The following is a 12,144-nucleotide window of genomic DNA, read 5'->3' on the forward strand; positions in this document are numbered from 1 at the left end:
GAATTCCTTCAGTTTAAAGGAAGAAGAAGAAGAAGAGGAAGAAGAAGAAAAGAAGAAGAAGAAAAGGAGGAGGAAAAGGAGAAGGAAAAGGGAGGACAAAGAGGAGGAGGAGGAGGAGAAGGAGAAGGATGAAAAGAAAAAGAAAGAAGAAGGAGGAGGAGGAGGAGGAGGAGGAGGAGGAGGAGGAGGAGGAGAAGAAGAAGAAGAAGGAGAAGGAGAAGGAGAAGGAGAAGGAGAAGGAGGAGGAGAAGAAGAAGGATGAAAAGAAAAAGAAGGAGGAGAAGAAGAAGAAGAAGAAGAAGAAGAAGAAGAAGAAGAAGAAGAAGAAGAAGAAGGAGAAGGAAAAGGAGGAGGAGAAGAAGAAGGATGAAAAGAAAAAGAAGGAGGAGAAGAAGAAGAAGAAGAAGAAGAAGAAGAAGAAGAAGAAGAAGAAGAAGAAGAAGAAGAAGATTCTTAATTTGCATCCTGGTTCATAGTTTTTCACAGTGAGATTACTTAAAACAAGGACTACTTGTAAAGTCAATGACTATGATCTCTGCTTCTTCATTGAGTCCTGGCCAAGAAAGGGGCTGGGGGGTAGAAGTGCAAAAAGGTCAGTGTGTCTATTTCTGGCTAAGTACATAGCAAAGCTAACTGTAAGTCTTTGATTATCCTTTTAAATTTTTTTTCAATTCCCACACATCTTCAGCCCTGCATTAACAGAGATGATTAAGAGTACGCTCTATGCCGTCGCTCAGGAACAGCCCTGGTTTTCCAGGCATCAGGAGTTTGGAGGGAAGGGGCTTTCCTCAATATCGGCTGACTTGGGTTCCTTTGGTCTCACTTTACAAAGTTCCTTGACAGTGAAAATGGAGAATGAGATCTGGTGTGTCACATTGCAGACAGTGTGCCATGACTAAGGTGCTCACAGAAAGGGCTTCCAGGGGAACAAGGGAGGGAGGGAGAGCCCAGATGAGGGCCAAAGCAGCCTCCTGCTTGTCTCTGTCCCGACGCTAACCTGTCGATTCTGTCCCACACAGTGCATTCACGGTGGCTGTCTTGTCGAGCTTGCCCAGGAAATGCTGGTCATCATGGTGGGGAAACAGATCTTGAACAACCTGTTGGAAATTCTCCTCCCGTAAGTAGCACTCAGAAGTGGCCTGGAGTGATAACCAGAGCACCAGGCTTGGAGTCAGGAAGACTTGTGTTCAAATCTCCCCTCCAGCACATGCTGGCTGTGTGACCCTAGTCGGGTCATTTCATCATCCACCATTTTGGTTTCCTTGTCTATAAAATGAAAGAGCTGGACTAAATTATCTTCAATATTCTATCAATCTGAGCCTAGAAAGCAAAAGATGGCCCATGTTGTCCCTTCACTCAAGTATTCTGGACATCCTACTCTCGCCTCACCAGTGCTAGGATCTCATCTGAGAACTGTCACCAGGACTTCACTAGCAGGACTTGTCCAGAGTACTGAAGATTTCGTTTATAAAGTGCTCTCCATACCCCAACATCTGATCCTCATAATATCCCAGCGTGGTGGGCACTACTGGTGGCATTCTCCCCACTTGACAGATGGGGAGACTGAGGCACACAACTAAAGAAGCATCAATCTAGGATCAGACACCAGTCTTTCCTAGCTCCAAGTGTGAGCTCTTTCCCTGTATCACATTTCCTCTTGCTTCTCAAGGGATACAGAATTTCCTCCCTGTGGATGGTCCCAACCTCTGTGCAGATTATAATCTGTGGAGGCATTTTCACCCAGTACTGTTTTGGGGTTTTGTTGCCCATTGACCTTCCATAGACCTTCCACAAAGAATCCATCTGGCCCATAGAAAGTCCTTCCCTGGGTTGGTTAGTATTCCACACCTCCAGCACAAAACTCAGGATGTCCCCCTTCTACTACTCCTCTCCTTTGTGGGGGTCTACACCTGTGATATCCATGTCTTTCCCTCTGCTCATTCTCAAGTCATCTCAGGGACATGCGGCACCCTGCATTGCCCTCTGGGTCTTTGCACCATGATCTTAGGACAGCCCACTTAGAGCTCATCCAGTCTGACCCACATCTAACTTTAATCCTGCACTTTCTGTCTGATAAGGATAGTGAAGTGGGGAGGGACTTCCCTCAGCTCACTCTGCAAAACCAGGTCCACTGACTCCAAATCCATAGCTTTTTTCACTGTGCTACTTAAATTTTTGCCCAAAACCATAAAAAAATCATGTCATTCCCTTTTTTTTCCCCTCTGGCTGTCCCTCATGTCTGGAATACTCTCCCTCTTCTATTCTAACTACTGACCTCTCTGGCTTCCTTTGAGTCCCAAGTAAAATCTAACCTTCTACAGGAAGCCTTCCCCAACTCCTCTTAATTCCAGTGCCTTCCTTCCATTGATTATTTCCTATTTATCCTGTATAGAGCTTGCTTTGTCTTCCTCATTAGATTGTAAGATCCTTGAGAGCAAGGACAGTATTTTACCTTCTTTTGTATCCCTAGCACTTAGTCTAGTGTCTGGCACGTAGTAGGTATTTAATAAATTGATTATTGATTAAAATTGTGAAGCTGGCCCTTTGGATACTCCTATTCAAAAAGGCCATCTGATCATAAGATCATAGATGTTGACCTGGAAAGGTCTCCAGAAACCACCTGATCCAACTTCACTTTAGAGAAGTAGAAGCTGAGGCCCAAAAGGGGTTTAGAACTGGAAGAGACCTCAAAGACCACCTAACCCAGCCCTTTCATTTGACAGAGAAGGACACACACCAACAGTGAGGTTGTGACTGGCTGACGGTCACCCCAGAAGGGGGAGTGAGATATTTCATAAGATCTTAAGGAAGAAGAAGAAAATATGGAGAAATCAGGTTCCTTTGATTATGGGAGAAGGGGGTCTTCAGGTACCTTCAAAACATCTTGGTTGTAAGCACTCAATCCCAGGCTACCCAGTGACCACCCCAAGAGCATCCTCTCGCAGTTTTCCTACAGAAATACCTCTTCCAAGGGCATCATGGCCCTGACTTCTCCATCCTGGAAAGTCTTGGTCTAGGCCAGTGGCACTTTCTGGGAGGGGTTGGCTGATGTTCTCATGCATGTTAGTTTGGCTCAAGGTGAGATCAGGGTGCCCTTTTCCTCTAACTTGGACAAACATATTCCCAGGTCTTGATGCCTATAATTAGGCATCTTCCAAATCTCCTTTTCTAAAGACTAAGTATATTTCATGTCTGATAAGAGCTTTCCTTCTTGCTAACCCAGAAATTAGCCTTGCTCCCCACTTCTTCATTCTGTCTTTGAAATACCTATCCACCCTCCCAAGATGACTCTTGTTTGGGGATGTGCAAGTTCAGAAATATTCGTTCTGTAACTTTGGAGACCAACCACCTAGCTCTCAGTTCATAGAAAAGCCTTGGTTGATACTCATGCTCAGAGGAACTTAACTGGGCTACTTACCACTTCATGACTTTCCCCTCTCTTGATTTCCAGGAAACTGAAAGTGTGGAAACATAGAAAAAACCATGCCAAGCAAAAGAGGAAAAATGAGAAGAAGACCTCAAACATCCTTTGGGAGGCAAACTATGAGCTTCTGGAATATGAAGGGCTGTTTCAGGAATACCTAGAAATGGGTAAGAAGCCATTATTTGCAGGGCAGGTGGGCTGGGACAAAAAAAAGGAGAGATGAGGGAGGGAGGGGCATAAACAAGGATGGACTTTCTTCACTCATGATGCTTAAAGTTCACACTCATCTGATGAACCAATCTGGTGGAATTGGCTTCTTGTTTCCATTTCCCGCTCAGCCTCAGAAGTACAGGACTGGGGAGACACAGGTAGACAACAGTTTATGAAAAAAGTCTGGAGATCTTGCAGTCAACCTGCAAGCTAAACATCCACAGGGTCACCTGGTAGCCACCAAGACTAATACAATCCTGTGTTACAACTAGAAGAGGCATGGTGACCAGTAGGAGGGAATCTAGGCATCCATCTTGGTCCATTAGAAGAACAACATAAGTAAAATTTCTCCTGGATAACAACACTCCTCAGGTCACTAACATCAGACCTAGCAAATAGTCAGCAAGATGGAAGGGAATTTTAGAACCGAAATAGAAAAAACTCCCATGATTCATGAGCTTAAGTGTGTGGGATGGGATGGGATGGTTTGGATGGGATATGTATGTTGGGAGGTGGGGAAGGTGGGGAAGTACTGGGAAGAGTCTGCACTGGGTACCCTGAACATGATTTGTTCAGATAAATACCTGTGGCACAGGATTACTCTTAGACCCAGAAAAAAAATGCTATTTGGGCATTGAGTGTATTAATCCTGTTATAATCAGCACTGTCTTCCATGGCCATTCCCACCCCCAAGATCTTATTGAGATAGAGCAGGAATAAAAACTCAAAAAGCAGATCAGAACCAGGGAGAGAACCCAAAGAGGGGACAGGATGGAACAGTAGTAGCTTCTGGAGGGCACAGAATATTTCACTTCTGGTTTTGAATTCACAGCACCTGATGGGTGCTTAATCAATGTTATTGACTGAATGATTGACTCAGGGAAAGCCCCAATGCTGGGCAAAGTAGACAGAAGTAAAAATAGTCAATCTGACAAAAACCTGGTAAAAACAGGTCTGTGCCAAGCAAGCCTTGTCTTTGTCAGTATGGTCCCCATCCCTCTTCCCCACCAGTGCAGTCCACCCTGGTGCTGAGCCCTCAGCCGGAACTTAGGGAGGCTCTTTGACCACAGATGACCCCCCCCAAGCCAACATCAGGGCTGTTGCTGTAACTTTAGAGCCTGGCATATTGTACCCACTGGTACGGCCTTCCAGAGCCCAAGGGTACGTCCACCAGCTGTGAGACATCAGAAGAGGGTGACTATGACAGGAAATACTTATCACTGAAGACTTTTGCTTGCCTGGATAGATGGTGGGGGTATGGTGGAAGGCAGCCTGGCTTTGGGTCAGAGGACCAGGGTCTAAGAAGTACCCCTGTAGCCCCAAGTGAGTTGCCTGACCTCTCTGCCCCGATGACTTCCCTTGCCAATGCAGTGATACAGTTTGGATTCATCACCATCTTTGTGGCTGCTTGCCCTCTCGCACCACTGTTTGCCCTCCTCAATAACTGGCTCGAGATCCGCCTTGATGCCCACAAATTCGTCTGCCAGTACCGGCGCCCGGTGGCAGAAAAAGCCCAGGGCATTGGCATCTGGTTTTGTCTCCTGCAGGCTCTGACCCGTTTGGCTGTGTTAAGTAACGTGAGTAGCTTTGGGGTCCCGAGGATTAAGTGGAATGGCTCCAAGTGGGTAGAGTAGATGAGGGGAAAGAGGCTCCAGATCCACCCTTGTGATGAGCTGTGACAGAGGCCAGGGAATGGATCCCCTAGAGGAAGTGGAGGGTAGGAAAGGCAGGAGACTCTCACGGAGGGTGACTCCTCTGGACAATTAATTCTGTACCCTAGGGCAACCAAGGGCTGCTCATTGGGCAATAGGTTCACAAAAGGCGGTAGCCTCAGGACATTTTTGAGGATCCTCTGGGCTACGTTTGAGAGGGAAGACCCTTCTATCTCGTGTACTGATCCTGGGCTCACTCTCAGTGCTTCTGATGGCTCTTTGCAGAACTAAATTACGAGCAACGATTTCAGGGAATTGGGCCCATGTGAATGAAAAAGCATTCCTTAAGCACTTTCTAGATGCCAGGCACTGTCCTGCCTGTGCTAAGGGCTGGGAAACCAAAGATAAAAAGAGAGGGTCTGTGTCCTCCAGTAAGAGAAGCTCTCACCCCATCAGACAGCCCCTCATCAGTGGAGATACTCTTGTGCTCTTGGCACATGGAGGGGGCTCTTGGTGCCTCAAGACTCACACCCCCTCCTCTTCCAAAATGATGCCCCTTAAGCCACCTTGTGAACATAGCAGGAGTATGCTACAGCTCACTGGCATCTGCCAGCTGTCTCTCCTTGCCCTCTTGGTCTACCTTTGACAGATGACTGTGTCTGGGGCTGGGGTGCTTCCAGCCTCCACTCTGCCGCCACAGCACTTTTTCTAAATCTTACCACGCTACTCCCTGGCACAATAAAGTCCAGCAGCCAAATTCCAAACCTCCAGGATCAAATAAAATCATAAAATCCTTGGCTAAGCATTTAAAGCTCCTCCCAACCTGGTGCCTTCCGGCCTCTTCCATCTCCCTACATCTTAACACTCTCTGTGGGGTCTACAATCCTGCTGTGCTGGCCAATGAGACATCTTATCTCCACCTCTTACTACCCCTGGGCTTCTTTCAAAACGTAGTTCAAGCAAATGCCGCCTTCTTCCTGAAGTCTTTTTGTCTCTGTATCCCTAGCATCTGGAGCAGGGCCTGCAGAGGAGTGGGCACCAAATAAGTGGTTTTTAAATTGAATCATCCAAGATCCCTGAGGGAAGGAAGAAGCAGGAGTGGGATTTGAACCCAGATCTTCCAGCTCCCACATTGTACGGGTGCCAGCCCTTGAGTTTGATAAGACACTCAGGGTTCTGCTGCCTTGAACAGTCTGAGGTGGATTGTAAATAAAACCCAAGGGGAAAAAAGTGAAAAGGGATCCCTGTGACCTACTGCAGTCTGAGAGCAGAGCAATCTGCAACTTCTGCCCATGGCAGAGCTCATAGAACAGAAATGAGATAGCACCAGCACGGGTGAGGCCAACTTGTGGAGGAGAAGGTGTGGGGATGGAAACGGTTCCACCTGTTTCTCTTTGCTTTTGCCCTAAGCTTGAGAGCAGGTAGGAAGGGTCTCAGTGACCATGGCTGAGATGCTGCCGCATTCCTTCCAGGCCCTCCTTATCGCCTTCACGTCTGACTTCCTGCAAAGGACCTATTACCGGCACACCCATTCTTACGACCTCCGTGGCTACATCAATTTTACCCTGGCATGGGCACCCAAGGCTTTTGTCTCCAAATACAACCACACGTGCAGGTGAGGCAGGTTTAGGCACGCTTAGCGTCTTCCCTGGGGTAGTGCCAGCTCCTGGCTGGTCTTCAAGAAGCAGCTGAGATGTAAGATGGAAAGGAGGGGAGACCTTGGGATGGAGAGGGTAGACTGTTGAGATGAGCTAGGTGACCTTATTCCTCCTTCCTCTTACATGATTCAAGAAGTCACCCCTTTGACTTAGAAAGGAGGCTCCCCTCTAAAGCTGACTTCTACCTCCTCCATTTTTCTCTTGGATGTCCTGATTTGTATATGTTGTCTCCTTGCTTAGAAGGTAAGCCCCTTGAGGGCAGCACTTATTGCAGTGGCTGGCACATAGCGAAGACATAATAAATTGTGGGTCGATTGGGTTCCTCTAGATTTCGTTACCAGATGGAAAGCATGATGAGACAGACATAGCATCCGTCAATATGGGATAACACCATCTCAGTGATCACTGCACTGCATTCTGCCCATCTGGCCACAGCTGGAACGCTGAGTTCAGTTTGGGGAGCCACATTTTAGAAAGATAAAGAGAAACCAGAGGCACACCACCTGAAAGGTGAAGGGCCTGGATACCCTCCCATGTGAAGATTGGTTGAGGTCAGATGTTACAGAGTCAGGTTGAGTCAGAAAGGCCTGAATTCAAATCTTGCCTCAGACGCATACTAGGTATATGTCATGGAAAAGGATATAACCCTGGGAAACTCAGCCATTCCAATCCTCAGATTCCTCACCCATAAAATAAGGGACGCCCAGGCCTGGAATCAGGATGACTCATCTTCCTGAGTTCACACCTCGAGTCAGACGCTTCCTAGCTGTATGATCCTGGGCAAGTCACTTAACCCTGTTTGCCTCAGTTTCCTCATCTGTAAAATGAGCTGGAGAAATAAATGTCAAATTACTGCAGTATCTCTGCCAAGAAAACCCCAAATGGGGTCATGAAGAGTTGGACACAACAACAAAACACCAACAAAAATATCAAAAATCAGATGGCTCCCAGTTCTCTTTTAGATTTAGATGTACGATCCCCTGCATTGGTGATATTTGGTCTGCAGGAGACAAAATTCAGGGATGATACCATAGCTGTCTTCTATTCTCCAAAATTAAATCAAGCCAGCAAGTATTTATTAAGCACCTCCTACATGCCGGGTGCTGTGCTGGGTGATGGTGATACAAAGAAAGGCTAAAGCAGGATCCCTGCTCTCAAGGAGCACACGTTCTAGTGTGGAGACACCCTGCAAAGAGCAGCGTACGAAAAGCTGCCATGTATGTGATACTGGAATCGTTCTGTTTCAAGGGACAGAACCAGGAGCAACGAATGGGAGATGCAATGGGGGTCTCTGGAAACCCTCCCCACATCAGAGTAGGATGGGGGTGGTTGGGTCCCCACTCAGTGGATATCTTGGAGCAAAAGCTGGATGACGCCATCTCACCCATGGTGTGGTGGGGACTGAGTGTGGCCATGGGCTGGACCAGCTAAGTCTCATAGTCTCTGAGTCATTCAAAATCAAATGAAATCCGGCCCGGAGGCTTTCTTACACCTCAGGAGCTCCTCTAGAAAACAGTGATTGGCCTAACCTCAAGCCCTTCTGGAGCCCCCTTCGGTGGAGGCAGACCCGGAATATTCTGTCCTGCCCAAATTAGGTTCTTAGCTCTCAAAATGGATTCAGATACTACCTAGTCCAAACCCTTTGACTTGCAGATAAAGAAGCTGAGACCCAAAGAAGTTTAAGTGACATCTTCTAGGCTACACAGGTAGCATTACAGGTGGGATCTGAAGCCACTCCACAGTCAGTTCCATTTTCCACTGTACTACAAATTATTAGAGCATTGGAACCTATTTTAATTAAAGTTTGAAATTAGACTCAGTTTGCCAATGAGGAGGTTGCTATGTGTGCTGAGTACATCTCTGCCTTTGACCAAAGGTGGTCCCCAATGGCTTCTTGGACTCTGGAAGATAGGTGCTCTTATCAAGAAAAGCCAGAATGCATGGGAGTGGGGAGGGGGCAGGAAAGGATGTAGAAGAGGGAGCTAAAGGAGGGGAAACTGAAAAATACAAGATGGGGCGTGTGGATCACCAGGGGTGAAGACAGCCAAATGGTCAGGAGAACGCAGGGAAGAAGGCACTAACATAACCCAAAGTCCTCCATAAGGTTGTCATGGAGAAAAGAAAAAACCCAGAACCCCAAGCTGACGAAAGCCCCCTTTACCCCCCACCATGGATGAGAATGAAATCTGCACACACAGTTTTCACTGTGAACCCACAGGGAGTTTGTGGCACAGCAGCTCCAGGTGCAGCTAATCTTGGCCAGAACCAGGGGAAGATGCCCACGTTTGGCTCCCTGGTCTTCATGGTCCATTTTCTTTGCTTTTTTTATACCAAACAAGATGAGAAATGGAAAGCGTTTCATGAGCCTCCAAGGACCACATAAACCTAAGTTGTCACTGCCATTTGTTTTTAGGTATCAAGCGTTCAGAGAAGAAGACGGTCAGCATTCTTTTACCTTCTGGAACCTTCTGGCAATCCGTCTGGCCTTCATCATTATGTTTGAGGTACCATCGGTCGTCTGCCATTAGCCTTGGTTATGGGGGTCTTTCCTGCCCTGGCACCTCCCTGGGCCCTGACTGAGCCCTGCCTCCCCGAGTTCCTGGAGTGTGGCCTTCCCCCTGCCTCTGCCATGCAGAGCCTGGGGGGAAGGAGCCCTTGTTTCTGCCCCCATCCTTCAACCCTGCTCAGCCTGACCTCCTCACTGCCAACCTGTGCTTTGCCCAATAGCACGTCATCTTCTCCGTGGCCTGGCTGATCAACATCATCGTGCCCGATATCCCAGAATCAGTGGAAATCAAAGTGAAGCAGGAATACTACCTGGCCAAGGAGGCCTTGGCTGACCACGAGGTGACTCCTGGGACCAAGCCCTTCCCTGGGAGCACCCCTTAGGCCTATGGCTCTTCTGGCCTAACCTGGTGGTGGACGCCCAGAGAGGAGGAAGTGTCTTTAACTCCTCTGGGGTCTGCAGAGACCACCGTGCTTTCCCCATGACCCTCTCCTCTCCAGGGAGGAAGGTGGCAGTAAACCCTTCATCCAGAGGGCAAAAAGCCCTGAGTTTGAATCCTGCTCAGGCATCTCTAACTGTGTGAGCCTGGGGTTGGTTTCACTTCATCTTAGCCCTTGTTTGAATGTGTTGGACCAAGGTCCCTTCCGTATCTCCATCTATGATCCTCCTCCCCACTCTCACCTGCAAGAGCACAGGCCAGTTGGGCAGTGGGGCCTGCTCAGGCCAGCTCCTTCCCCACCCCGAGGGCACCCTCTAGCAGATGCCACACTCTTCTTCAGCAAGACTAGCTCACAGACCCAATGCTCTAAGCTTTGCAAAGCTTCCTTCCTTACATCCTCTCACCTGATCCTTGACATGAAAACAACGTTCATTTCAGGGTGGCTTTTCATGGCGGAGGGGAGCCTATTCCTTTTGAGTATAGAAAGGGTCACTTAGAGTGTGAACCGCCCCCAACCTTAATGAGAGACAGGCAAAGGCTCAGCTTTTATCAGCACACACCGGCATCACTCAGGTGATGGATGAGTCTGGTGACCGTTTTAATCCCATTTCACAGATAGGGAAGAAAAATCAGGGATTGCTCCAAGTCCTAGTTAGTGAGTGTCCATCAGGGCTTTGGAGTCAAAGGACCCAGGTTCAAACCCTACCTTGGCTGCTCACTAGCTGTGTGACACCCCTCACTTTTCTGAACCTCAGTCCCTACCCCCCACCCCTGTTAAAGTGAGAGTTGGTCTTGATGGCCTCTGAGGTGCCTTCCAGGTCTCAATGGATGATGCCATCACTGTTCTATGTATCTGAGCTAGGATCTAGACTACCAGCACCTTGACCATTGTTACCCAACCATTTCCACCGAGCGACACATTAAAACTTGGCAAAGGAGAGGAAGGAAAATGTTCTAAGACACCAAGGACTTCTTTTCAATTCTGTTTTCTTCCCCCAATCCTTTTTAATTGGGTTTTTTTTATTTTATTTAACTAATAATTCAATTATTTTTAATTGGGACATTTGTCCTTTTCCAATCTTGTGGCAGCTCTCACGTTTTCCACAATTCTTCAAGCACCACTGACAGTGTCTCAGCCATTAGAGGCAGCTGTGTAATGTGGAATAGAACTGGGAAGCCCCGAGTTCACACCCAACTTTAAACACTCACTAGTTTTGTGACCCCAGGTAAACCTGCCTGCCTCAGCTTCCCCTGTAAAATGAGGAGTTAATAGCGTCTACCTCCCAGGGTTCTCATGAGGATCACATGAGGCTTTGTGAACCTCAAAGCACTAGAAATGTTTGCCTCTATTATTTCAATGCCCTGAGATAGTGTTCACGGAGGCTAGGTGACTTAAATCCATCAGGGCTCCATGCTGATCTCTTCACTGTCTCCTTTCTTATCTGGGTTCTCAGTTCGCTGCTAGCCAGGTCTGTCCTGTAATCTCCAATGGGACAAACACTTCTCTGCATTGGCAGAGAAAAGAGAAAATCACTGAGCTTTTCTGCCTTCACTTCACTGTTATGGTCCAACCCATCCCAAGCAAACTACCTCCTCTTTCTCTGATAGCACTAAGAAAACCCTCTTATGCTTCTTTCTCTTCAGAATTTAATTCTTGAGCACCTCCCACCTTTCCTGGGCCGATTCCCCTATAGAATTTTAGTCCGTGGGATGCTCCCCATCTTTTCCTTTGAGCCTTTTGAAATCTAAAATCCAGGGTGCAGGTTAGATCATGTGTAACTGAATTTCATCTCTTACAAACTCTAAGAAGAAATGGTCACTCCCCAAGAAACATCCCATCATTTTTTCGCCAGGAGTCACTTTCTCAATTAGGGACAAATCAGACTCAGATTATGATGAAGGAAAATCAAGAAGCTATTAACTGCTGTTTTTGGTAGAGAGAGTGCACTCCAGCAGATGTCTGGATGACTGAATCCCACTGCACCCCCACCAATGCTACTATAGCACGTCTGGATAATTGAAGTCCCACATCCCTACTAAGTCACACCCATCCAAAACTGCATTCCAGTCCTGGGTTTCACCCCATCAAGTCTTCTCGATAACCATGAGCTCCAATGTCCCTCTTTGAGTTAGGACCGCCAGTTTGCTGCCTAAACGTTGGGCATTTTCAAAAAACTGAGGCCAGGGGTCTTATGGGATCCCCTCTTAGGTTTTGTCTCCTGTGAACATCTAGGTATCTCAGCTGCTATCCTCAC

At 47.5% G+C, this 12,144-nt stretch overlaps 1 protein-coding gene across 1 annotated transcript in view; it reads left to right on the forward strand.

Moving 5' to 3' along the window:
• ANO7 (anoctamin 7) overlaps positions 1 to 9,833 on the forward strand; it is a 46,214-nt gene extending 36,381 nt beyond the window's left edge. Inside the window, exons 16-21 of the mRNA XM_036755831.1 lie at positions 1,020 to 1,117; positions 3,452 to 3,591; positions 5,006 to 5,211; positions 6,759 to 6,901; positions 9,358 to 9,448; positions 9,672 to 9,833. Coding sequence (XP_036611726.1) covers positions 1,020 to 1,117; positions 3,452 to 3,591; positions 5,006 to 5,211; positions 6,759 to 6,901; positions 9,358 to 9,448; positions 9,672 to 9,833 — 840 coding nt within the window. The remainder of the gene's footprint in view (positions 1 to 1,019; positions 1,118 to 3,451; positions 3,592 to 5,005; positions 5,212 to 6,758; positions 6,902 to 9,357; positions 9,449 to 9,671) is intronic.
• Positions 9,834 to 12,144: the final 2,311 nt, after the last annotated feature.

Source organism: Trichosurus vulpecula, chromosome 4 (assembly GCF_011100635.1).
Source record: "Trichosurus vulpecula isolate mTriVul1 chromosome 4, mTriVul1.pri, whole genome shotgun sequence".
Lineage (NCBI taxonomy): Eukaryota > Metazoa > Chordata > Mammalia > Diprotodontia > Phalangeridae > Trichosurus > Trichosurus vulpecula.